This window comes from Megascapheus bottae, chromosome 9 (assembly GCF_031878675.1).
Source record: "Megascapheus bottae isolate mThoBot1 chromosome 9, mThoBot2.hap1, whole genome shotgun sequence".
Lineage (NCBI taxonomy): Eukaryota > Metazoa > Chordata > Mammalia > Rodentia > Geomyidae > Megascapheus > Megascapheus bottae.
Genome location: NC_143517.1, coordinates 62,097,718 through 62,125,103, shown reverse-complemented (window position 1 = coordinate 62,125,103; position 27,386 = coordinate 62,097,718). Strand labels below are relative to the sequence as shown.

Here is a 27,386-nt window from a genome sequence, read left to right as displayed (position 1 = left end):
GGAGGTGACAGCAGACATGTCTCGAGAGCTTCAGGATGTGGACCTTGCAGAGGTGAAGCCCCTGGTGGAGAAAGGAGAGGTGAGTGGACAGCTCTGTCACAGGCAAGTGTGTGCCTGTGGTATGCAGCATGCATGTTCATGTTTGTATACTTTATTTGCACACATGCACATGCAGGCAGCCACACATGCACACACACATCTTTGAATACATAGGAAGCTCTGAAAATTGGGATATGAATTTGCATTAAAAAATCTAGCGTCAGGGAGCACAGGTATCTCATGCCTCTAATCCTACTTACTGATGAGGATGAGATAGGAGGCTCACAGTTTGCAGCCATCATAGACAGTTAGACTTTTATCTCCAGTTATCCTTCAACAAGCTGGAAGCAGAGCTTTGGCCCAAGTGGTAGAGTACTAGCCTTGCATGAAAAAGCTCAGGTACTGCACCTAGGCCCTGAGTTCAAGGCCCAGTTCTGGCACAGCAAGGTATCCATCATCAGAATGATAAGCCCAGGCTGGGCTAGGCCAGCCCAGGCTCAGGGCAGGAGCTCCTATCTCCAGTTCACAGAAGAGGCTTGACCACAAAGATGCCAACAGCAAGCACGACACCTCTGGATGCTGCTCCCCTCCTTTCTGCACATACTCTGATGCGACTTCTCTTAACTGAGGACACTGATTGTTTTTCTTGTCTCCTGTCCCTACAGACCATCACGAGCCTCCTGCAGGAGTTTGATGTTCAGGTGAGTAGAGAACGTGGCTTCTTTCCCCATCTCTTCTCTTTCTGTCTTGTCTCCATTGACTTGAAGTCAATCTCTGTTCAAATGTGGGGGGTCAGGGAAGAGAAAGGAAATGGGCTTGGTCCGGTCCCCACTCTCAGATACTTGTGCAGAACTGGGCAGCACTGGGCTTGCCAGGAGGAAGCGAGGGCGGGAAGACTGGGGGATGTGGGCAGGCTGAGACCCTGGGCCAGCTAGGCCTGCTGTTTTTGGCTTCGCTTGAGATATCAAAACCATCTTTCTCCAATTTGTTGGCCAGGACTGAGCATGTCCTGTGCAGGGTGGGCCAGCCAGGGTGTGTCTAGCACCTTGTCCAGGAATCAGAGCCCAAAAGAGCAGACTGAACCTCAGCGGCTATTACCTGGATTCATTATCCCCAGCTCTGGGGAGCAGAGTGGGCCCAGAGCTTATGTCTCCCAGAAAAGGAGAGGCAAGCATGTGGGCTGGGATAGGCTCCCCTGAGCTTGCTCTCAGGGAAGCATTTGGCTTCCAGCTCCTTCCTAGTTCTGTATCTCCATCTCTTATCCCACCCCTCCCTGAGCACCACTTTGTTCCCTCCTCCAGAGTCGTCTTCTCCCTGCTATTGGTGAGGGTTTCCTGTGTATGCCCAGACTGACCTTAAACTCCAGTCCTCTAGATCTCAGTCATGCAAGTAGCTAGAATGAGAGGTGTGAGCCGTGCCTCCACTCTTAAAGCAGAGGCATGAAGGGGCAGCCAGTCCTTGCAAGCTCAGTGCCTTCTCACAGGTTAGTTCCCATTCCCGGAGCTAGTTATCCTTCATGTGCGAAATTAGCAGAACGATACTTCTCATTTGCTTTGTGCCTGGCACCTGTAAGAAGCATGCTGTTTAATTTGATTTGATTTAATGAATGCACTTGTTTAATCTTTTGCTCAGGCCCTAACTGGGGCGATCGTACACTGTCTTTTGCTTGGTGGAAACATCTTCAGGTCACCATGGTAGCTATGTGGGGATGGCAGATACACTGGGTCATGGCAAGCTGTCCTTCACGGTGACTGTGGGGTCTAGGATCTGACTTGGGGAGAACTCAGACACAGTGGAGTTGTCTTGAGCATTACCAGAGCTCTAAAGCTAACCTGGTCCTCTACAAGAGTGTAGGGCACAGGGATAGGCAGACCTTGTAGCCATGACCCCTGAGCCACCCGCAACATTTTCCACACTTGGAGAATGCATAGTTAGACCACAGGCAGGCATCCAGATATACCTCCTCTCTGGGGTCACAGGGGTGAGAGGGTCAGAGCCACACACACTCACCAGGGTGGTCTCCTTACAGCCACAGCCCACCAGAGCTGGAAGAAGGGCTGGCCAGCTGGTTTTATTCACCCTGTGGTGTGTAGGTACAGCTACCACCACCACATCTAAATTACTTCCTGTCCACTGCCATGCATCAAAGTACTTTCTGTCATGTAGAGCTGAAACTGCCCCCCCCCAATAGCTCCCTGCCCCCAGACGCTGGCACCCACCAGCATGCTTTCTACCAATGACTTTGAGAGTGGTAACTGCTTCCTATGAGGGGAGAGAGTTGTCTTTTGTCCAGGCCCATTTCAGTGTTACGTTCTTGAGTTCATCCATGTTGCCTGGGTCAGAGTTCTATTCCTTTGAAAGGCTGAGCCTCATTCCATGCCTGCCTGCCATGCCTTGCTCGTCCATTGGTCTTTCGCCTTTTGTCTCGTGATGAATGCTGCTGTCAACATAGATGCGCAGATATGTATTGGAGACTCTGCTTTCAATTTTGACAGGGCATCTAGGAGTAGAACTGATACGGCTGTCAAAGATGTTTTATATCCTGGCTAAAGATTCCCAGCTAGACAGAACTAGAGAATACCAGTATTCAAAAATCATTCAAGCTGGGTGCTAGTGACTCATGCCTGTAATTGGAGCTACTCAGGAGGCTGAGATCTGAGGATCCTAGTTTGCAGCCAGCCTGGGCGGGGAAACTGTTAGACTTTTATCTCCAGTTAATTACAGAAAAAAAGCTGGAAGTAGAGAGGTGGCTCAAGAGGTAGAGTGTTACAGGAACAACAGGACAAACCTGCGGTTCCTCACTTGTTGGAGGCCATCTGTCTATGTTTATATTTATATGCAGTGATATTAGAAATAGCCAAAGGCCCTTGGCAGAAAAAGTCTCTCATTCCTGAGTCCTAGAGGCATAGTTAATCTGCTCCCTGGAAAGGCGACTAACTTCTGTGTTATATTTTAGTCATTTATTTTATTTTATTTTATTTTCCAGTCCTAGGGCTTGAACTCAAGGCCTGGGTACTGTCCCTGAGTTTCTTTTGCTCGAGGCTAACCATCTACCACTTGAGCCATAGTACCATTTCTAACTTTTTCTTTTTCTGTCGAACCCAATGCTTCATGTATGCTAGGCAAGCACTCAACCACTAAGTTACATTCCCAGCCCCTTTAAAAAATGTTTCATATTAGGGATTGATGCCAAACAAGACCCTCGCATCTAGACAAGACCCTCACTCCGGAACTCCATCCCCAGCCATTCTGTGTTCCCCTCATAGTTTGTAAAATATTTGTATATGTGTTCTGCCCCTGGGTCTAAGTAGAGCAGGGGCAGAACTTACTGATCTGTGGGCTTCACAGGCCAAGGAGACAAAGGACCCTGGTAAAATGGGCAACATTCAGAGAAACTTCCGGATTGAGTGGCAGAGGTCAGCATAATGACCTATAATCCTAGCTCCTTAGGAGGTTGAAATCTCAGAATCATGGTTCAAAGCCATCCTAGGCAAGAAGGTCTATGGGATTCTTAGCTCCAGTAACCAGCACAAAGGCAGATATGGAGGTATGGCTCAAGTAGTAGAGGATCAGCGTTGAGCAAAAAAAGCTAAGGGTCAGTGATCACGCTTTGAGTTCAAGCCTTTTACAATTCCCACAGTGAGTCAACACATACACATAATAGCCTAGAGGCTACGTAGGTGCTGTAGAGAGGCACTGCTGTCAGGCCAGCTTAGGGACAGTCTCACAGGAGGCACCGGCTGCCCCAGAATTGGCACTGCACCTTAACCCTCCCTACTAACATCACCCCTGTTGGTGCCTGGATGGTGTTCTGGGCAGGAGATTGGTCATGTGTATGTGTGAGGTTTGGCTGGATTCTCTTAGAACCCTGCATGTTCCCTGCATTCTGGATTGCACAGGGATTAAGATGGGGAAGGGAGAGGTGCTGGCCTCAGGTCCTATGGCTGGGGGAAGGTGATAACAAGTCTCTAGAATCAGGGTCAGCAAACCTGTTTGTAAATCCCGTAAAGGGGAAGATGGGAAGTATTTTGGGTTCCAGTTTCCAGCTTTATTTCCATTGGCTAGAATTCTGATGTGTAAGACTATCAGAAGAGACTGATGTGTTTGAGATGGCCTGCTCTGCAACTCCTGCTTCAGGTGGAGAAATATCAAAGCTATTGGACATCTACTTCCTAGCTCAGGGCAGGCTCACCAGGGGTTGATGTGAGATTCATACTCATTTCTAAATGTATAAGAATTTGCTGAAAAGGAGTGTGAGGACAGTTGTAAATCTAGGGCCAGCTGGGCTTCTAAAAATGCAGGAACATTGTACTTAATAATGAATTCATTTATCATGAATGTCTAACAGCTGGTGTGTGCGTGTGTGTATGTGTGTGTGTGTGTGTGTGCGTGCATGCATGCATGCATGCATGTGTACACACATGCTAGCACTGAGGCTTGAATTGAGAGCCTCATACTCTTACTTGGCTTTCTGGCTCATGACTGCTGCATCTCCACTTGAGCCATGCCTCCACCCAGATTTGGCCTTGCTTACTTTTGAAGATTTTCTGTTATACTTGGGCTGGCTTCAGCTGTGATCTTCCTTTTTGTGCCTTCCCATGTCATTGGAGATGAAGTAACTGTGTCCCTGCTTGAAGCTATTGTTTAAGACATTCTCAGGAATTTCTTAGTGCTTGGGCTAGTCTCAAGCTTCTGTTCCCAGCCTCTGCTTCTCATGGTTGACTTCATTTGAAACCACCATCTATCTTTTCTCTGCATCTCATACCAGCTTCCCAGCCTGTAGGAGTCACAGGTCCATAGAGGGCTTCAAGGATTTCTGATATCGCACAATGAGACTGATGACAAGGATGACTCAGTTTGCTTCTCTGGAGCCAGTGTCCATGAAACCAGCCGGGGGTTAGAGGATGGGGGAGAGACACAGCAGGGCTGTGTCCACACCTTACCATTCCTAGCTCATAGGCTGGGTGGCTTTTTGTACCCCAGATTGCCTTTCCTATTGCATTGTCTGTATCTAATTCCTTCCACCTGTGTCCTCTGTCATTCAGAGGCTTTGATTTGATTTGGTTTCCATGGGAATCTGTGTTTGTGCTCAGCAGCGCTCTCCAGGAAATGAGCTGATGTTACCCACAGGGCCTCTTGGATGGAGGAGACAGGGATAGGGTGGAGTGGGACAGGACGTCTGGCAGCCGTGAGCTTTGAGGTCTGAGTTCCTCAGCCAGCAGAGCTGAGCTGAGCTGAGCTGAGCTGAGCTGAGCTGAGCTGGGTGTGTATGGGGTGGGGTGGGAGTCCTTTTCCTCTCCCCTTGGGAGAAGATGGGCTCATAGGGAACCAGCCGTGGTGACCTTTGCTGACTTCCTTTTTTCTGCACAGTGACTGCTTGTTTTTTGGTCCCCTGACTAGAGGTGGGCAGAGCTCAGACAGAAGCTTCAAAATCCTCCACCCACAGTTTCCATCCTCCATCTCTCCTACCCACCTTCCAGGCCTCCCCTGGCACTCAGCACTCTCCAGTGAGGGAGGGCAGGGAGCTTTCATGGCTCAGTGAGAAAGGAGACCCTGGAAGTAAACATAGGCTGCCTCACCCATTGTCTGCCCTCTCTATGGCCTTCTTAAGAGTGGACTTCCAGAACAGAATCCACCTCAGCCATTCTGTGTCCAGTGGGGTGCTCAGAGTCTGATCCTGGAAACTCATAGGAGGGGTACAGGAGACAGAATGGCTCTAATCCAGCCCTGTCACCCACTAGTCCCCCTCCTTAGCCACTTGCCTGTCTTCCTGGGACCATACTTTCTCATCTGTAAACCCCAGGTAGGATGAGGTGGTGTCACTGTTGGAGGGTGTCTTGAACACAACCTCCACAGCCCTAGGCCAGCACACAGTACACTGTGTGCCATTCCCATTTCATGGACAGCAAATGGTGTGCTCTTCTCTCCCTGGCCCCAGGAAGACTGTCTTCCACATTCTTTTCCTTGGAGACTGGAGGTCTTCAGTGCGGCTCCCAGGGGCTGAGCCTAGCACCTCCCTCCTGTCAGAGCTGCCCATTCCCTGATCGTGACCTGCTGTTTATGTTTTTCTTCCCCCCTCTCTTTTTCCTGTGTTGCTTCTGGAGCTTGACCTCACGACTTGGACACTTGTTGGATTTTTCTTCACCCGTGGCTCGTTCTACCACTTGATCCACAGCTCTACCTTTCAGCTTTCATTGGAGACAAGAGTCTCCTGGGCTTTTCTGCCCAGGCTGGCTTCAAACCATGATCTTCCCATCTCATCCTTCTGAGTAGCTAGGATTCCAGGCATGAGCCACAGGTGCCCAGCTGTGAACTGGTTTTTCCTGTTCCCATATAATGACTGGGTCAGGGAAGACTAAGAGGATGGGGTTGGAGGAGAGGGAGCCTCGGGTCTCCTGACCTTTGTTGGTGGCCTCATCTTCTAGACATCCCCTTTGTGTCTGTTGCACAGCCCTGGTGAAGCCTCTGGGCTTTGAAGCCTTGAACCTTCCTGTCTAAGATACCACATACACCACAGCCAGATGCTCTCTCTTAGGAGTGATTTGCTATCCACACATGCTATCATGTGTCTCCCGTCTCTTCACTCACATGTCTCCTTGGTCTTTTTTCCCCTCCTACCTATTCTCCTTTCTTAATGGAAAGGATAATTGGACTGAGCCTCTTCTCCCTTACTGTAGAACCAGAGCTGAGGGAGATAGAACCAGGAAGAGGGAGGTACGGTGATTTTAGAAGAGCAGGTGGGCCAAGTCCCTAGCATCCTCTCTGAGCCTTTGTTTTCTTGATAGGCATTTGCTGCCTCCATAGTGCTGGTTTGCTCAGCTTTCTCCCCCTGTGGTTTGCAGAGCACAGGAATTCCCCACCCCTCTTCCCACCATGCCTGTGCCCCAGGTTTAATGGATGTGGGGAGACTGGCCAGCCAGCTGCCTTTGAGCCTAAGTAAGAAGTGTCTTCTCAAAGTCGGTGCAGCCAGCATCTGCTTGGGGTTGTAGAGGAGGAGGAGGGTTAAGGAGTGAAGCAGCAGGTCTTCAGAGCTCCCGATCATCCCTGCATTTGACTTAAACCATTGGGGTTCCTCTGTGAACCTGTTGTTGTCTTTGGCAACCAAATATGGAGGCCAATGGAAATTTGTCAAAGTATTTCCAGTGCCATGCTTTTCACCTTGGAAAAGCCTGGGAGAGCAGAGCTTGCGATTGACCTGGGTTTACAGCTGGGATTCTCTGAGAAGCCTGGTAATTTGGCCAAAGACTCCCTTCCTGGTGGATATGCCATTGGAATATTACCCCTCCACACACAGTGCCCTAGCAAGAAAATGTTTGCTCATCTTGCTGACCTTGAAGACCTGGTCCGGGAGACTGTGAATATCACCCAGCCTCAGATACCTTCCAGCTTCCTGCTCTGCCGTTTTTGTTCTCACGCTTATAAGATCTCTGACGAGTTCTTCAGCATCTCAATGCATGCTACATGGGTAGCAGATACCTGGAGTTCGGTTTTAGCTTTACATTTTTTAAAATTTTTTGTTGCTGTTGTGAAGGTGATATGCAGAGGGGTTCCAGTTACATAAGTGAGGCAATGAGTACATTTCTTTTAGAACTGTGTTACCTCTCCCCTCGTTTTCTCCCGGTTTTCCTTCCTCATCTCCCCAAGTTCAACGTGGTATCTAGTGAGTACATTAGTTCTCCCTTGGTGTCATCACCATTTCTGTGCTCCCTTGTATCCTCCCCCAAACAGATAAACTTATACACAAGATGTAAAGAACAGCAATCAAAACGAGTAACAGTGGGGGGAAAAAACCACACACACACACACACCCACGAAGGAAAGTAACCTAAAACCTCTTGTTTCCATACCATTTCTTAGAGTACCTCTTTATAAACATCATTTTATATGATCACATCCACATAGTTATTGAGCCTTCGAGGTCCTCTCCTAAGAATATCCCCTTTTGAGCTCCCTGTGTGAATGTCTTAATATCTCATGTCCAAGTGTATTTTTTTTAACTCTTTTACTATCCATTGGGTTTACTTCTAGATTTGCAGGCACTTTCTAGTTACAAATAAGGGAAATCATGAAACCTATGTATCTTCAGGTCTGGCTTGCTTCATTGGAATTTTCAAGGTTGATTCTTTTAAACTTTCCAAGATATCCTAGTGAATTCTGCTGATATCTCAGCTGTGCAGAACTGAGCTTCCTGACTGCCTTTAGGTAGAAGGGAGCCATGGAAGGGGAAAAGCTCCTCAGACACATTACTGCTTGGTACATAGTTGGATTTCTGTCATGAAAAAGAGGGGAACAGAGACTCTCATCCCACAGTGGTTACCAGCTGTACCCCAGTGAGGTGTGTACAGTGTCAAGTCCTGTCTCATTTACTGCTGGCCTGCAGGCGGGGGCATTGTCAGTCTCTCAACATCTCTTCTGAGCCAGACTCTGTCTATGCCAAGCCTGCCGTTCTCTCTGGTGACTGGCAGTGTGGTTGTGGAGGCAGCTATAAAATAGACATCAGTTCTTGTGGCTGGTAGGATAAAGAGAACGAGGGGACAGATGTGTGTGTGGCGGGAGGCAGGAGGGGCCTCTTGGTAGAATGAATGGCCTCAGCTATAGTCTTTTTGTGTCTGACTTTCCCATACACACAGGCATACATGCCCCAGTGCAGCACAGGGAGAGTAGTTCAGTAGGCTGGGAAGAGCTGCTCTGTGCATTGGTACAACCTGGGTGTGTGAGAAGTGACCTGCAGCCACACAGACACTTGTTCATCCTCCGGGAGCCCAGGTGCACACTTACAAACATAGGGCTTCCCAATTCCTTTCTTTGTGTCCTGCCCGGAGTATGGGGTAAAACAGGACCTTGAAAGAACAGGCTTTGAACTTGGACCCTACATGTCTATGACAGGTTCAGATGCTGCACCATCATCCCAGCTGTGTGAGCTTGGGTTGGTTTACTTGACCTCTCTCTGCCCTGGTTTCCTCATTGTGTGCTGTGGTGGACCTTATGCTATCGGGTCATGGGCATTCCACTAGAGATCACAGTTTGGGTGCAGAGGTGCTGGGAGATGTCAGCTGTGATCCATGCCACACCTTCACTCTCCCTCTTGATGCAGTAGTCTCTTCAGAGTCAATAAGAGAAGGATAACTGTGGCCTTCCCATCTTCTGGCTGGTGAGACCCCCAGGGCGGGGTCTTCTGAGGTCTGTTGCTGTGTTGTGGTAGACATGAGTTTGGTAGTAACACTGGGGATAGAGGCATGGTGGGGAGGTGTGGTTCTGCTATTGTCTTAACAACGGGGTGTGTCCTGATGAGCCCCAAGATGGGACTGCCATCTGGCTGGAGGGTCAGAGCCCTGTAGCCTGATGTCCGGGGTTTCTAGTGTCATGTCTCTGTGAGAAGATGGATGCACGTTGCTCCCTCCTGGACACTGGCTGATTCATCCTGCCAGGGATAGGACAGGACGTTCCTTTGGGACTGGAGAGGACAATGGTTTGTGTTTGTGTGAACCTTAATTCTCCTGGTCACAGATGTGGGCTGGCTTAGAAGACTCCTTGGCGGGGAGAGGAAAGAGAGTGAAAAGGGCCGGGGGACAGACAGACCTTGGCACAAGGACCCAGGACCTCATGACGGGGGATCTAATTGTGGTTCTACTACCACCATTCGGTGGCCTTGAAGGAGACGTGTGAAATGGGGTTCCCAGGCTTTGCTGGAGCCCAAATCGTGTAGTCTGCCAGGTTCTTGGTGAATCCTCCGCACACCTACCCTCCCCAGCCCCCAGCATCCACACACAAGTGAGAGGCAGCCTGCACCTGGGGCCCCAGCCTCACCGCTCAATATTCTGAGACAGAGGTGGCCATTGCCAATGTCCTTTCTATCCACACGTGCTCAGGAGGGAGTTAGGGCCGGGCAAAATCACAAGCCCTGAAGATACCCCTTAGGTGTTCCCAGAGGCTCACATTCTGTTCATCTCACTGGCCTTCTGAGGTGTGATGACAGGAAGACCCGCCCCATTTGTGTCACAGCCAGACAAGGAGCAGAGCAGAAAACAAATACAGGACTGGGGGCGGGGGGCGGGGGGGGAGTTGTTTCTTGGGGGGATATGATGCACCATTAACACCATGCTCTGAGATGGTACCCTGTCAACCCTGAGTGCTACAGTAGCCTCGGTCCTTTTCTGCCCACAGTGGTCGCTGTAATCCAGGACCTCAGCTTGAGACCACTCTCTCTTGGGAGATGAGTGAAAGCTCAGAGTCTCTGTCAGGGGGGAGTGGGGATTTGAACCATTGTGTGCACAGGCAGAGGGGACACTGCCTGGCTTGGCCTATTTTTAGAGGGAGCCATGTGGATAATAGAAGACAATAAAGAATGTAGATTCACAATGGATTATTGTTCCCATGGTGGCTTCAGGGCCAAGCAGATGACCTGCAGCCCCTATTGAGGGGGAGGGGGGATCACCCCAGCCATGGGCAGGGGAGAAGGGCTGCGGCCTGTGGGAGGAGGAGGAGGTGGGGAGACAGGGTGAGCTCTGTGCTCCAGGGATATATTTTGAGGTGAGAAGGCAGACAGCTCTGGAGGACTAGTGCAGGGCACACCCTGGCACTGCCAGAGAGCCTTCCCTGCCCTGAGCTGTGCGTGCATCTGTACCACCTTGTGGATTCTTCCAACAGTTCTTGTTCCCCCAATTCCCTAGGGGCAGTAGGGACCCTAGACTTCTTGTTTTTTAGTGGCAGCAAGAAGCCCCTGCTTCCTTCCCAGGATAGGGACGGGGCTGTGTGTGTGTGTGTGTGTGTGTGTGTGTGTGTGTATGTATAAACATGCATATGTTTGAGATAGGTCTTGCTATGTGTATAGGAAACACATGGAGGTCCTAAGCCAATAATATAGTGACACGAACCCTGCCTATGTCTGCTGTCTCTCCTAGGAGCAGGACATTGAGACCTTACATGGCTCCATTCATGTCACACTTTGTGGGACACCCAAAGGAAACCGGCCTGTTATCCTCACATACCATGACATTGGCATGAACCGTAAGTTCCAACAAGCCCTGCTCTCCCCCTCGGTGGTCCTTGAGAAAGTAGAGAGAAAACACCCACCAGGAAGGGCTGAAAAATTTGGGGTGTGGGACTGGGTGCTGGCAGAGAGCCTGGACATGGCGGGAACATGGGAGTTTCTTTTGGTGTTTTTTTGTGGGCTACTGTTCTGGGTACCATTCTTCAGTTGGTGGATATTGGGCCATCCCCCCATCCTGCTGCTGTGCACAGGGCAGCTGGGCTTGTTTAAATACTGAACTGCTATGATGGCAGGCAGAGCTGCGCCACGTGGCTTCTTTCTATATAGGGACTAAAATAGGATGGGCCTAGCACCCGTCCATTGCGGGGGGGGGGGACAGACCTGCAGTTGGAATCACATGGAACAGAAGTGGGCCTTTCTATGAAGAAATAGAAAGCACTCATCCCTTGTGAACTGGGGCCTTCAAGATGGAGGCTTGCTGGATTTTTAGACGATGAAGTCTGAAACTAGCATGTTATCTGTCACTGGAAACCATGTTTTCCTTCCTTCTCCTATTTCCTATCAACACCATCTATCATTTGTACCCATTGCATATAATTTCCTGCACTAGATACTTTGTACATCATTCTAGTTCCTTATGGAACTGCATATGGTGGTGTCAGTCCTCTGTTTTAGAGAGGCCCATGTTAGTTCTAGTACATTAAATGCTATTCTGAAAGACCTCAAGACGTCTGGAACTTAACACAATATATGTTTTTTGCTCACTCACGAAAACCCAGTGGGTGTGTTCCATGTAATTCAAGGGCCCAAGTTCCCTCTAACTTGTTGCTCAGTAGCTCTCCTCTTCGTTTTGGCTTTTCTGTATCTGATAAGTAGTGGGGAGGTGGTGGGGGGAGAGAACCATAGAGCACCAGGGGTAATAAGAATATGTGTCACTTCATGTTATCCAGAACCTGGTCCCCTGACTTTCCTTAGATACAATGGAACATGGGAAATGTAGTCCAGCTATGAGTCTAGGAGGAAACAGAAGGCACAAAGATTTGAGCCATCATTGCCATAGCACCCAGTAATTGGCAGATTTATCTTAAGTCCACATAAGTAGATGGCTATTGCTTATTTGCTTCTTATGTTTAAAAGTCACATATAATCTGGTTGATACCTGAGATATAAAGACGTAAGAGACACCGGGGGATAAGTATCTGTGGATCAAACCTACCCTTACCTGTGCAAAGGCAGCCAGAGCTGGGGGAAACAGGAGCCAGACAGGGAGTACTTCCCTTCTAGCCCCAGCCAAAGTGAAAGACTCCCTGCAGCAAGTGCAATGAACAGTAGAGGTGACAGGCCACGTCCACCCTGTACTCAGTCGTTGGCCCCATGACTTGTTCCTACCTTTGTCACCAGAGGAAGGGTAGGTGGGATCAGGGAAGACCTGCATCCTTCTTGTGAGCCCCTCTCCCTTGAGCAGCAGTGACAAGAACAAAGAGAACGTGCTTCGTCCCCCAGCACCTACTTTCTCTCACCTCCTTTCGCCCTCCCTGCCTCCTCTCCAGACAAAACCTGCTACAACCCCCTCTTCAACTCCGAGGACATGCAGGAGATCACCCAGCACTTCGCTGTCTGCCACGTGGATGCCCCTGGCCAGCAGGATGGGGCTCCTTCCTTCCCCGTGGGGTGAGAACTGGGGACCTGTGCCCTCCAGGTGGGGTAGAGTAAACATGGGGATGGGAGCCTGAAGCTGGCTTTGAAACTTTCAATCCTAGTCAGATACAAGATTTACTGTTCCGACCTTTTTGTGTGTGGTTATACCTGCATGTATGTAGAACATTCTCCATTTAACCATTTTATTTATTTATTTTTTTAATTTGTGCATTTTTTTTTTTTGCCAGTCCTGGCTTGAGCTCAGGGCCTGAGCACTGTCCTTGGACTTTCTCAAGGCTAGAGCTCTACTACTTGAGCCTCAGCACCACTTCCGGCTTTTTTCTATGTATGTGGTACCAAGGATTCGAACCCAGGTCTTTGTGCATGCTAGGCAAGCACTTTAACCACTAGGCCAAACTCCTGGCCCATAAATCTCTCTCTCTTTTTTTTTTTTTTTTTTTTTTCCAGTCTTGGGTTTAAGCTCAGGGCCTGAGCACTGTCCTTGGACTTTCTCAAGGCTAGAGCTCTACCACTTGAGCCTCAGCACCACTTCTGGCTTTTTCTAAGTATGTGGTACCAAGGAATCGAACCCGGGTCTTTGTGCATGCTAGGCAAGCACTCTACCACTAGGTCAAACTCCCGGCCCTTAACCATTTTAAAGGTACAGTTAGTGGCATTGTTGTATGCAAAGTGTCCATATCATCACTAGCTCCAAACTGAAGAATGCCACACCCATCCCTAACTCCTAATTGCCTAGGTTTCCTGGCTATAGAGGTTATCCTGGACAGACAGACCTGGAAAACCTTTGGATAAGACCAATTTGTCAAAAGTTGGTCTAAAAAGTAGAGAAGGAAAAGTATGAAGGGTGTTTCTTGTGTGCATTTTACCGCACTGGCCAGAATCTCTTCCCATGGCTGGTTATACTTTCCTGCTTGCAAGGGATCTTGGGAATTGTGGTCCAGTTGTGTGCCCTTGAGGAAATGGGCCACGGTTTGCCAAAATGTCACTTGGTATAATCCTTGTGGCCAGTTGACTATGGGTGTTTGTCAGCTGCATTTTCTAGGTGAAGGGATGAAGGCCAGGAGGTCAACACCCTTGTCAAGATGCCGCAGTGGGGAGTAGGAGCCAGGCTCTGACCCTGGTGAGACTGAAAGGTCCGCGTCAAGTTGCAGCATTGGACTGCCTTAATGTACAGCGAGCTTATCGATATCGGGGCATTTAATTTTACCACAGGGCCCTCAGCTAGGCTTGCTCTTCTTCCCCTCATGCAGAAGGTCCTGGGCATACACTAATACTAATGAATGAATGAGCCAGTCCTAAGATTGTTGTAGCTGGACTGGCTCCATCTATCAGAGGTGTTCACCAACACCTGGTGCAGGGTCCTTCCTGGGGGCTACAGGCATTCAGAAGGGGTCAAGTGGGCATTGGAAGATACCCTTTTTAATTAGTCCAGAGATATTTTTGTTTCTTGTTTTGAACTCAGCTTCTCATTCATGCTCAGCTGGTGTTCTACCACTTAAGCCACACCTCCAGCCTAGCTTTTGGCTGGTTATTTTTGGATAGAGTCTTCAGACTTTTCTATCCCAGTTGGCTTTGAACTATAATCCTTGAGATCTCAGCCTACTGAATTGCTAGGATTACTAGACCTGAGCTACTGGCACCTAGCAGTATTTTTAATTATTAACCTTTATCAGAAAAGAAGGGAAGGGACACTCAGCCCCATGGAGCCAGAACTGGAGTGAAAAAAAAAAAAACCCAACTTATTAACCAAGGGATGCAGTTAATGGTTAAGCAGGGCTTAAGCAGGGAGGCCTCTCTGGAGGTCAGTCCTGGTTTGGGCCTACTGTTTGGGTGGAGCAAAAGTTCTTACTCCTCAGCGGGAGGTCTTCTTCCAGGCACCTCTGTCCATTTAATCTGGAGACCAAGGTGAAGAATATTTTTCCACATTTCTTTCTGCCTCCTGGAGTCAGAACTGGTCTTTTCTGGTCCCCAGAGTCATTGTTCTGTACTGGGACTGAGTCAGGAAAGCAAGGTTTGGGTCCTCCAGTGTAACCTGCTCATCTGGACTCCACCAGAGTGGAGTCCACCCCTGCTCTGCTCCAGCCTAGCGAGCTGGGAGGAAACGGAAGTCCCTGTGGTTAAGTGGCTTTGCCAGCATCCCACTTAGGGGTAGCATGTTCCAAAGTGACCATTTCAGAAGAAACCCCTGACGTTGTCCTTCTTTCCTCCAGCATTCACTCCATCCAGCTCCTTCCAGCCCTTCCCTGAGGCTCTAGACCATGTGTCCTGTGCTCCGCATCCATCAGACTCCCACTCCCCTTCCTCCAGGAAGAAGTGCTCCCTGCCCACTTGCATGGAACGAATCCACTTCTCTGTCCCCTCAGCCCTTTGCCTTCCTGTGTGGCTTGTCCTGTGTACACCTGAGTGTCCTGTGGACTCAGGGCTGGCTCTTGTGCAGGGCCACATCTGTGCCATTCACATGGTGCCAGGGCCTCAGAGCCGACGCCCAGCATGAGTGCGTGTTGGACTCCCCGTCCTGAGCTGGACTGTGGATACTCACGAGTCCCTGCTGTCCCACACCATCACACAGCTCTTTCTAGCTAACGTCCATTGACCTTGAGCACCAAGTGATTTCCAGGTGACATTGTACCTGGTGATGGGAGGAGCCGATATAAGGCCCCTTGACCAGAGGAAAGGCAGGGAGTTGGGCATGGGCAGGCTCTCTCTGTGGGTGGGCGGGAACTCTGAGGGTACCGTGTCCAGGGGGCTGTGGAGGGTCCAGCAGGGCAGGCAGTGTATTGTACATGGGGGAGCTTTATGGCCTCCCCATGAGGCCAGCTCCCTGGCCTGGCTAGCTGGGATCTAGGCTCTCAGTGAACTCCCTTTCTTTGTCTCTGCCAGGTACATGTACCCCTCCATGGACCAGCTGGCTGAAATGCTCCCTGGGGTCCTTCACCAGTTTGGGTAAGAATAAGGGGACCCTCTTCCCCTGGCTTGGCACAGAAGTGTGATTTCCACCCCCTCTTTTCCTTAGCCCTGGCCTGGTCTGACCACTATGGGTCAGTTTCACCAGGAGGTCAGAAGGAGCTGGGTACCCACAGTTCCTCGGCATCAGCGCCCTGGTCTGCCTCGTCCTGAGTGGTCACATCATGCAACAGAAGCCACTCCCATTCTGTCCTTGCCCCTTTCCATTTCTGTACTTCTCTATACCATGTAATGTCCAGCGATAGGAACCTGAGGCCCTAGCTTTGCTGCAGACCCCCATTTTACCTATGCAGACCTGAGGGTCCTTTGTTTCTCATTTGATCCTCTCCTAGGGTGATGAATCTCATAGTTCACAGCCAGGTTGTTTGCTTCCAAGTTTTAGGATCCAGAATAAACCCACAGTAGTCAGAAGTGGCAATGCCTACATGGGCCCTCTGATCAATGTCACATGTTTCTCAGATCCATGACAGCCACAAAGGGGAAAGCAGGAAAGAGGTGGGGGAGGGCGGATCTCTTGAAGCCCATGGTCCCTGTGGGGTCGTAAAGCCTGATGCATTCCCATCCTCCAGAGTGCCTCATGGTATCAGGCTTCCACACAGTCCTGCTTGTCCGCTGCTCTCGGTGAGGACAGGGACCGACAGGGAAGGGACAGGGTTCCTTAGGAGCTAGAACGGGGGTCATGAGCAGAGGCGTCGTGGGGCGGAGAGGCTCCATTACATCTCACCTCCTCTCCCAGGCTGAAGAGTGTTATCGGCATGGGCACAGGGGCAGGCGCCTACATCCTGACTCGATTTGCTGTGAGTGTTTTGTTTTATTTGGTTTTGCTTTTGTCTGTTGTGGGTCTTGAACTCAGGGCCCGGGCACTGTCCCTGAGCCTCTTTGTGTTCAAGGCTAGTGCTCTACCACTTGAGCCACAGCACCATTTATGGTTTTTGAGTAGTTTATTGGGGATAAGAGTCTCACAGGGACTTTTATAACTGGACTGGCCTTAATCCACAATCCTCAGATCTCAGCCTCCCGAGTCGCTAGGATTACAGGTGTGAGCCCAATGGCACCTGGCTTTGTTTTAAAGAGGAATTGTAAACATTTAGCTGGGCATTGTTGGCTGGTGTCTATAATCCTACTTATTCAGGAGAATTGGACAGTAAGTTCCATGAGACCCTACTGCAAGAGAAAAAGCTGGATGTGATGGCCTATGCCAGACATCCTGGCAAAGGTGGGAAACGTAAATAGAAGGATCGCAGGTCAGGCCAGGTCAAGTGAAAAGCCAGACCCTGTGTCAGAAATAAGCAGAGCAACCAAGAGTTAGAGACATGGTTCAAGTAGTAGAGAGGACGGTGTGAAGCCCTGAGTTCAAACCCCAGGACTTGCCCCAAAATTATGTCTTAAATAAACTGGATTCAAGAGTTAAGGAAGACATTAAGCCCAAAATAAGAAAATAAAGGAGTTATATTTCCATTTCTAAAGGGAAGGGTTGCCAGACGCCCGTAGCATGTGCCCACTGGTGAGGGGTGTTTGTGTGTGTGTGTGTGTGTGTGTGTGTGTGTGTGTGTGTGTGTGTGTGTGTGTGTGTGTGTGTGAGAGAGAGAGAGAGAGAGAGAGAGAGAGAGAGAGAGAGAGAGAGAGAGATCTCAGTTATACCCATGACAGCTTTGGTCTCCGCCTCTGTATTGACGCTGCTGGGATGTCCTTTGTCCCAGGTCCTGAGCCGTGAGCAGGGTCCCCTCACTGCTTTGTGATGGTCCTATGTATTTGCAGTTGGGTGCACCTGAATTTTTAAGCTAGCCTGTGACATGTGTGTTCATGACAGTTGTCACTGTCATGATGGTGTCCTGAAGCTGGTGTCACCATGTCCTTAGTACATTGCCCCCCCCCCCGTTGTTTTCAATCCATGAGTGGCCCTCGAATGAGGGCTCAGTGCTGTGCCCGGCTGGCGCTTAGAGGTGCTGGATGAGTCCACACTGTTCAGCCCTGTTGTCTTGGTCGTATGAACCACTGGTCTTAGCCGCACCACCGGCACGGATGTCTTTCCTGAGAGCCATGGACTTGCAAAGATGCCAGCCTCAGGCTGGCTTGGATGGCAGCTGGGATGTTGCACTGAATCAGCTTGGCAGGGGAAAGGATCTCAACCCACCCGCCAGGCCTGTGGAGCGCATGCACCTCCTGGTTCCCCAGCACCTTCCTCTCCCCACAACCTTAATGCAGTGATGGCAGGGCTGGAATCTCGGTGTGAAGTGGCAGTGTTGGGCGTGGGGGCTATTGGTGCTTCTACCCTGACCGTTTTCTGGATGCTTCCCCCAAGCCTGCTTTTGGAGTTCCTAGGATTTCTGACTGCCTAGCTGTGTATCTCACCTCATCTGTCCCCCCACAGCTGAACCACCCCGAGATGGTGGAAGGCCTCGTGCTCATCAACGTGAATCCGTGTGCAGAAGGCTGGATGGACTGGGCGGCTTCCAAGGTGAGGCTGGGGGGATGGGAGAAGGCAGGAAGGGTACCGTCTGGCACAGCCATGGAGCCCCACTCTTCTCCCAGCCAAGAGCAGCCTCCCTCTGCTTGGTTTATGCCAGCCCACATGGCTGCCACGACTTGTCACCGAGAAGGTTTAGAGGTCTCTGCTGTCTCCATCCGGGGCCTCTGGGAACTGCCTTTCCCTTGAGCCAGCTCCATAAGCAGCTGTCAGATTCCTGTGTGTTGCCGGGTACCTACCAGGTGTGGGGCTTTTTTCAAATGGCTGACTGTCTGTGAAAGAAGCTTGCAGTGGAAGGGACAGGAGCCCCTTAAGAACCTCATGGGCAGGAAGCAGAACCATGAAAAGGAAGGAAGGCGTCTTGTGATGTCCTTCAGAGCCAGCCCCCAATGACCTAAAGTCCTCCTGCTCGGTTCTTCTACTTGAAGGGTCCATCACCTATCAGATCAGGCCCAGTTCAGGAGCCTCTGGAGTCAGTTAATCATAGCAGGGCAGAGAGAGTCATGTGGGGTGTCCTGCAGGGCACAGGGGGCCTCCAACCCCACTCTGTCCCCAGGGACGTGGCTTTCACTGTCACTGCCATGCATCCTGTTTTCTAACCCATCGTTCTCCTCCCGCAGATCTCCGGGTGGACACAGGCCCTGCCCGACATGGTGGTGTCCCATCTCTTTGGGAAGGTGAGCAGTGCAGCCCAGTGCCCTGCTCTTCCTGCTGTGTGCACAATCACAGGGGCCCCCAGCAGTGGGTCGTGGCGACAGACAGGACACCATCAAGGGACTGTGTGGTCTGCAAGCCACTTGTTCTCTCTCTCCAAGGCTAAGCACAGGTCTCTCTGAAACATCTTCCTCGAAGTACATTTCCTCCATGTGCCATACATACACACATACACACATTATATACTACATCATGCGTGTGTTTATGACATGCTCTATTTACACACACATATTACATCACGTGTTCCATTTATGAGTGCTGTATTTGCATACACACACCACATGTTACATGACACGGTACACGGACTGCATGTATGTTGACACACCTGTAAACACCATCACTGAAGTCAGAGCAAGGATCTTCGTCTCCCTCCTTCAGAGTTTTCCTCCCCCCGTGGTAATCTCCCCCACTCCTTGCCAAGCGCCTTCCGCTCTGCCTTCTGCGTCTGGAGGCTGCTTTGCAGGTGGGATCCCTAGGTCACCCTCCCGTAGGCTGGGGGCTCTGCCTCTCCCTGGGATCATTTCGAGGTCCGCCTACCTTGCTGGCTGTCACCCGTTCTTTCCCTGGGTGCCGTCCGTTGGGTGGTGGACCACACTGCTTGTCTCCTGTTCCCTGTCCATGGCCCTTTGACAGAGCTTCTGATGAAGTCCAAGGTCAGCCAGGAGCTGGGCTCCAGGACCTCACAGGCAGAGGCTCCCGGCGCCTGCTGGGCCGCTCTGTGGCCTGTTGATAAACTGAGGCTCACAGAGGTGAAGGGGCCGCAGGGGAGAGCTGAGCTCGGGCTTGGGGTCAGTGCTGGGCTCTGTGTCCACACAGAGACATCCCCACCCCACCCCAGCCTTCCAGGCCCCCTCAGTCTCCCGAGGGCTGGGGAGCAGTGCTCATCCACGCCGCCCCCCGCGCTGTCCCTGCAGGAGGAGCTGCACAGCAACGTGGAGGTGGTGCACACCTACCGCCAGCACATCGTCAACGACATGAACCCTGGCAACCTGCACCTGTTCATCAGCGCCTACAACAGGTGAGGGCGGAGCCCGGCCGGCTCTGCAGGCCTGGGATGGAGGGGGGAGGGCAGAGGCCGAGTGGGGAAGGGTTAGTACACCGCTAGGCAGTGCAGAGCACGCTTTGAATCCTACTGGCCTGGCTCATGGACAGGCAGAGGGCTCGGGCGTGGGCCCTCACACTCCCACGGTAGAGGCGGCTGGCCTGGAAACCAAGGTGGGAGGTTCGCGTCCATATCTTACACAGAGGCCTGCGGGCCCTGAGGGTGGAGCTGGGCTTAAGGTACAGACAAAGGACTGCAGTCCTCCTAGCTGTGAGGAAGGCAGAGCCGGAGGACGCAGGCCAGCCCTGGCCAACGGTCCATGAGACCTGAGCAGAAGAAGCCCCGTGCCGGGTCAGTCCCCCTGTAATCCCAGCTGCAGTGGGAAGCATGGCGAGAGGATCAGGGTTCAGCCAGCTGAGGCCAAAAGTGTGGCTCTATCTCAGACACAGCAGAGCCAAAAGGGCTGGAGATCCAGGTAGAGCTCCTGCCTAGAAAAAAATATAAACAGAGTGGAGGCCAGGGGGACAGAAGAGGCCAGGAGGTCAGGGGTGAGAGTAGAGGTCAGGAGGTCAGGGGTGAGAGTGGAGGCCAGGAGGTCAGGGGTGAGAGTGGAGGCCAGGAGGTCAGGGGTGAGAGTGGAGGCCAGGAGGTCAAGGGTGAGAGTGGAGGCCAGGAGGTCAGGGGTGATATCTGTCCCTGTAGTGATGACATGATTTGCACTTCTGCATAAAAACAACTGTGGTATTAACACATTTGGGACAAAATAAAGTGGGCTCTGTGGAAAACGTAAGAGTCCTGCTGTACCCTTAACCATTCTGTGGACACCGAGAGGCTGGGGGTCAAGAAAGCCACGCGAGCTCACTCAGAGCAGGTTGGAGGTTGGTTTTCCGGATGGGCAGGGAGTGGGACTCCACGCCTGCCCTGGCACCCGGGGACGGGACTTCCCAGCGTGCTCTGCCCTGCTCATGGTATCTGTGTTGCCTTAGCCGGCGGGACCTGGAGATCGAGCGGCCCATGCCAGGAACCCACACCGTCACCCTGCAGTGAGTAGCTTCAGTGCCTATGGTGTCAGGGTTCCTGCCCTCCTGCATGCCCCAGTGGCAGCCCTGCCCCAGGGGTGAGAGAGCCCCTCTCTGTCTGAGCCCCTGCCCCAAGCCAGAGCCTCCGTGTCAGAGGAGACAGTGCCCCCTCCCCACTTGGATGGAGTCCCCATCATGCCTAGGTGTGTGCTGGGCTTGACTTTCCAAAGCCTAGAACCTGTGGCACAGGACCCACCCCGAGAGGAAGGTGTGACAACTGACCAAGGGTCCTGCCATCTTTCCAAGGCTCTGTGAGGCACTGTTGTCTGCCACTTGTGAACTGGGCAATGTCTTTCCTTTGCCACTCCTGCTAGACTTTGTCTCCATCTTGATTACAGACAAAACCCCCCACTCTCCTTCCCTGAGGACTAGACATTTTAACAAGTAAACACCAGGACATAGAATTGTCTAGCCGAACTTTATACTATAGTGGAAATGACTAACTTATTGTTTTAGCTTAAGAGCCAATCCGAAGTTAGAGGGAGAATGATAAAAAAGGCAAACAGGCTTCCTCCTTAGAGCCCTAACATGACCTGGCAGGCCCTGTCACTGAGCCCTGTGCTGAGTCCTTGTTCTGTCTGTCCAGGTGTCCTTCCCTGCTGGTGGTTGGGGACAATTCTCCTGCGGTGGATGCTGTGGTATGTAGAGACCCACGGGCTCTGGTTGTGGTTCAGTAGCCAATTATGGTAGCTTGGCCTTGTGTGATGCCTCTGCACCCACCCCCCCTCTGGCACCATCTTGTAGGGGGGCCTTCGGGCAGAGACCAGCCCTGCTCATCTCTGTGGGCTGCAGAGCAGAGTTTACAGATAGTTCTGTAGATTAATCAATCCATCCATCCATCAACCAGGCTCTGGTGGCTCACGCCCGCAATCCTAACTACCCTGGTGACTGAGCTCTGAAGATCTGAATTCGAAGTCAGTCTGGTCAGGGAAGTTTATGAGACTCTTATCCCCAGTGGGCCACCAAAAAGCTAAGAATAGAGCAGAGGAAGAGCGCTAGCCTTGACCACAAAAGCTCAGGGACAGCACCCAGGCCCTGAGGACCAGCACACAAAAATGAAGATGACTGAAAGACTGGTGTTTTAGTGAGCCATGCTGTCCTTGTGTGAAATGACTGGGATGCATCAGTGGAGATAACATGTCCAGGCCACAGGAGGTGAATGACCCAAGGTGGCCTTCCCTCCCTTATGTATTTTGAAGAGATGACACATGAGCATCCTGCTTCCTCCACGAAACCCTTGTAGGAGCGCACCGCAGCCAGCTGCGTGGATGTGACTTAATAGAAGAGTTGCTAGAAATGGGGGCATTCAGCATGCGGGGGGAGGAGCGGGGGGGCTCTGGCAGCCCTCCATTTGGCAGTTCTCTGGTGGACCTTCTACATTCCCCCTAGCCCTTCTGACGAGTCCTTCAAAAAACAAAATCAATCAAGGCTTGCAGAAGTTAAGTAACTTGTCTAGAGAGAGCCGCACGGCTGGTCACAGGAGGGCTAGGGGTTCCCATGGTGGGAGCAGTGCAAGGATCTTGACCCTGGCTCTGGATACCTACCATGCTCCTCTGTCTGTCCAGGTGGAGTGCAACTCGAAGCTGGACCCCACAAAGACCACTCTGCTTAAGGTACAGGCCCTGGCTCTGCTTTCTGGGCAAGTGCCCCATGTGGGGCAAATCTCCCTGGGCTGGAGAACTCATGGAGATGAGGCTGAAAGCTGGGCATGGCAGCCATGCCTACAATCCCAGCACTCGGGGGGCGGGGGGGGGGAAGGAGGATGGAGGCAGGAGGATGGAGAGGCGCAGGCCACCGTGAGTTCCATAGCGAGATCACCAGGGCAGCCATGTCTGGCTCTGACCACCTTCTCTCCCTGCAGATGGCGGACTGTGGCGGCCTTCCACAGATCTCCCAGGTGAGTGCCAGCCTGGCTCTGCCCTGCTGGAATCCTGCGTCTCTGTGGCACCCAACAATAGAAGACCAGATACTGTTTATTTATAAACAAAATGTGAGCCGGGTGTGGTGGCTCACGCCACTCATCCTAGCTACTCAGGAGGCTGAGATCTGAGGTTACAGTTCTCCAACCACTAAAGAACCTGACACTCTTATCTCCAATTCATCACTAGGAAAGGGGAGGTGGGGCTGTGGCTCAGGGGTAGGGTGGTAGCCTTGAGCTGAAGAGCTCAGGGAGAGCACCCCGGCCCCTTGGTCCCCCCAAATTATATATATGAGGAGAGGGGGAGGTATGAGAGCAAATTGTGTGTGCACACATGTACATGTGTTTGTGCACGTGTGCATGTATGAGAGACAGAGACAGTTCATCCATAGTTGCCCCTTGGCTTTTGTGTTTGTCTCTCAGCTACGTGGTAGCCTCCATCTGGTGCCAGGATCTTGTATGAAGGTGACCACAGGCTGTGGTGTGTGGCTATGTGGCTCTCAGCCCGTGACCATGTCCTCTCTCCTCTCTTGCAGCCAGCCAAGCTTGCAGAAGCCTTCAAGTACTTCGTCCAGGGCATGGGATACAGTAAGTATGGTGTTCTGCATCCAGTGTGAGACAAGTGCCACAGCCTGGCTGGGAAGGAGAAGTCTCCATTCCATCACTCCATGTTAGCTATTTCAATATTGGGCCAGCAGGCATGACCGTTGTACAGTCCTTGTTGGAGAAATGTGTTAGTAGCCACCATTGTGCCAGCATTGGCTGGGGTACTTATGCACAGTCTCCCCCGGTGGGGTGTGACGAAGCAGTGTACTCCTGGGACCATCACCCTGTCTATGCAGTTGATGGGTTGTTAATGAAAACGGCATGGTGCCGCACGTGGCTGTAGGGCTTTGATCAGAGCTCCACCCCCATGTGAAGTGGTGGGCAGAGGTAGGAGCTGCAGGGGGCCGCTGGGCAGCCTGGAAGGGCAGGCCTCAAGCTCCTTCACCCCGGAGATGCTGGGCATTCAGTATCTGCTTCCGTGGGGTGCTCTGTGCATTGACTGCAGATCAGCTCCTCTCCCCAGTTAGTCCCCTAGCCAGGACTTAGGGGGATAGCAGCAAGAGCTGCGGGCTGAGAATTCCCCAGGAGAGTGAAGTCACCCCCTCATCCTGTAGCTGGTGGCCCAGAGAGGTCAGCGAGACCCCCCAGGGTGAGGACAAGTGATGGAGGCCCAGGAAAACCTGAGCCCCAGAAGCAAGTGTGACAGCCGTGGGCCTTCCTAGGTTAGCAGCCAGCCTTTAGGGAGGGGATCCCAGCACAGCAGGAGGAACTGCACAGTCTACTGCGATGTCCGTTGTCACTGTGTCCATGGAGTGACCAAAGCAGCCCCTCGGGGTTCATGTCCTAATGGGCTGCTCCGATGAGTCCCAGTGGGGCCAGGTGGTTTCAATGACAGAAACGTATCCCTGGGTTGGGATGGTAACAGTAAAGGTAGCACTGGGCCCCTGTGCCCGGCCTTCCCCTGCATCTGTCCCCTGCTTTCTGTTCTTATGAAGGACACCAGCCCCTGGATTAGGCTCTCCCTAATCCAGGATGACCTACTTATCTCTGCAAAGACCCTGCTCTGAAGCGAGGTCACTGGCTGGGGCTCCAGGTGGACAGGAATTGGGGGCGGGGACTCTGAGGCCCAGGACTGGGGAGGGTGAGCGTTGCTTGGCATTTCGTGTGTCAGCTGCAGTAGCAGTGTGGGCCTCCTTAGGCTTGGGGACAGTCTCAGAGTGCGCTGCCATTGCCGTTGCCCGCGCTGGGGGAAGAGGGACAGCTGCCGTGCTGGTGGAGACCTGCAGTGGCTTGGGTGCCTGCAGCTTTGGACAGTCTAGGGTGGTGGCTCCATTGGGCCACGTCAGGCCCCATGATCACATAGTTGTTGAGCAACTGGTAGAATTGGTGTTCACATCTAGATTGGGGTTCAGGCTGCCGGCTGTGTGATTTGCCACAAATGTTTCCCCTGTGTGGGCCTTGCTGTCCCCTCTGTGGGTGGACACAGGGACACCGGAAGCCCTGAGGCTGAATGGCTGCAGGAGGAAGATAGGCCGGGCCAGTGCTGGCCCACAGGAAGGCGACATGGTTGTGGGTGGGTGCTTGGCCCCTCTCACGGTCTCTGATGCCCTGACCAGGCTGTCCTTGCTTTCCCCAGTGCCCTCAGCCAGCATGACCCGCCTCCTGCGGTCCCGCACAGCCTCGGGCTCCAGTGTCACTTCCCTGGAGGGTCCCCGCAGCCGCTCCCACACCAGCGAGGGTCCCCGCAGCCGCTCCCACACCAGCGAGGGAGCCCACCTTGACATCACCCCCAACTCCGGAACCACCGGAAACAGCGCTGGACCCAAGTCCATGGAGGTGTCCTGCTAGACAGCCTGTGCCCCGCTGCTCTGGACTCTGATCTCGGTAGCAGCCCTCCTCCCCCTGCCCACCACCCCATGCTAATGCGATATTAATCCAAAGCTTATTTTGTAAAAGTGAGATCTGGCCATGACAGACGGGATCTGTCTAGCTCCCCTTCTTGTGGGAGGGCAGCGGAGTGGTGTACCAAAGGCAAGAGACAGCTCACCGCCCTGGGTCCATTAATAAGGGGCCTGTGGCCCCTGTCTCGCCCTCCCTCAGAAACTGCTCAAGCCAGGAAACATTTCTGCTTCCAGTCCAGGTTGCCCACAGCATCCTGGTGCACTGGCATGTGGCCAGCCGCCTATTTCCTGTTTCCTCTCCAACCAAAGACAGCGGGAGTCTTTCCTGGAATAAAACCTGATCCTGATTTGGGGAGGGGGAGCAGCAAAGTGTGGGTAGCTTTTTTTTTAAGTAGGCAAAACAGGAAAGGGGAAAGAAACAAGGTGGAATTTAGGCGGAGGCTTAAAAGCATTTGGAAAAACAAGTTCACATGGTTGACTTGAAGAAATCAGTCCTTTAAAGTTGGCACGCTGTGTGCTGAAGCACACAAGCTCGTTTTCTAGTCTCTTATTCTGACATCTTTTTTTTTTTTTTAATGTACAATGAAAGCAGACAGCAAATGCTTCTGAATTTGTAGAGGCAGAAAACGTGTGGCGGTTTAATGCTGTTGCTGTCCCAGCCCCTCACCTTTGTGAAGGAGGAAGACTGGTTAGATCTGTAGTAGCATTTTTTAGAATGGAGGAGAATTTGTCACTCCTGTCGCTCATATCCCTTGGCTGGGAGAAGTCTCCTCACAGGGGAGGGTATGGCGGTGATGGCTGCAGGGAGGGTCTCCCCGTGACTGTCCTGGATTCCAAGTCTGATTATAGGTCCCAGCCTGTTGCCAGCAATCATGTGTGATTGACGACTGCACATCTCAGACCTAGCCACCTCTTCGTCTAGGGTTTTCATGGTGGGGGGTGTACTGCATGGGAACTTCCTGCCCTCTCCTGCCTCCTCCTTCCCACTCCGTAACCTTCTTTTGCTGAACAGGGTGACACCTCTGACACTGCTCAGTCCGTGATGACTGCTCAAGGTCAGATCTTGGCTTGACTGCCATTGGTTTTCCTCTTGGCTAACCACAGATTTTCCTGTAGGACGTTGGGTTGGAGGGGATGGAATGTGGTACATCAGCCTCTGGACCAGGGCTTGGCTGATTTCCAGGACTCTAGGGTCCCTGGGAGGGGCTAGTCATGCCTTCAAGGTGGCTTTTGAGAGGCAGTGACTCAGTTTACCTGCCAACTACCATCTTGTGGGCTTCCCCTGACGTATGTATATAGAAAGATCGGGGATCCAAGCAAGAGTGGATGAATGCAGGCCGGAAAGTATTGTATAAGTCATTCTGGAGGAGTTTCTTAATGAGATATTTGTATTTATTTCCAGACCAATAAATTTGTAACTTTGCAGCTGCTTGTGTCTTTTCCCTGGAGGGGTTGTGTGACAGCCAAGGGATGAGGAGTGAGAGGGGACAGTTCAGTCTCTGAGCTGTGTGGCTCCTCATTTGGGATCCTCTGCTTCAGAGCTCACCACTAAATGAATTTTAGTAACTACAATCAGATAGCTACATTTCAGTTACTAAACTGAGGTAACAGAATTAATAATAGGAAACTAAGGCAACTAAATAGTCTAGTAGCTACACTAAATAAAACAGATAAAATGAATGCAAATGATATCTCTAAAAGATTATTTGCATAAACATGACTCATTATTTGTATCCCTTTTAAAGTTTTCTTTAGCAGTCCTGGACCTGGTTGAGGTCTCTAAGTTTCTTTAGCTCAAAGCTAGTGCTCTACTACTTGAGCCACAGCTCCACTTCTGGCTTTATTTTTCGGTAGTTATTTGGAGCCAGGAATCTCACAAATGGTGCTGTCTGAGCTGGCTTTGAACTGGGGTCCTCAGATCTCAGCCTCCTGAGAAGCTCGTATTCAGCGGTGATTCACCAGGACCTGACCTGCATCCTTTTTCTTATACTAACATCTTGATGACTAAATTGTTTGAGATCCGCTTACAACATAGAGAGCAGTTGCATCCTCTATGTATGTTAATTT

General features: G+C 51.6%; 1 protein-coding gene across 1 annotated transcript; it reads left to right on the top strand.

The window, feature by feature from the left end:
• Positions 1–6: 6 nt before the first annotated feature.
• On the top strand, positions 7–26,255 carry Ndrg1 (N-myc downstream regulated 1). Its single transcript, XM_090339438.1, has 15 exons — positions 7–79; positions 705–740; positions 10,941–11,046; positions 12,580–12,700; positions 15,569–15,631; positions 16,389–16,449; positions 18,024–18,110; positions 18,740–18,796; positions 19,748–19,851; positions 20,862–20,918; positions 21,541–21,592; positions 22,520–22,567; positions 22,816–22,851; positions 23,409–23,460; positions 25,055–26,255. Exons 1-15 carry the CDS (start codon positions 17–19, stop codon positions 25,264–25,266), a joined length of 1,155 nt encoding a protein of 384 aa, XP_090195564.1. The 5' UTR covers positions 7–16; the 3' UTR covers positions 25,267–26,255.
• Positions 26,256–27,386: the final 1,131 nt, after the last annotated feature.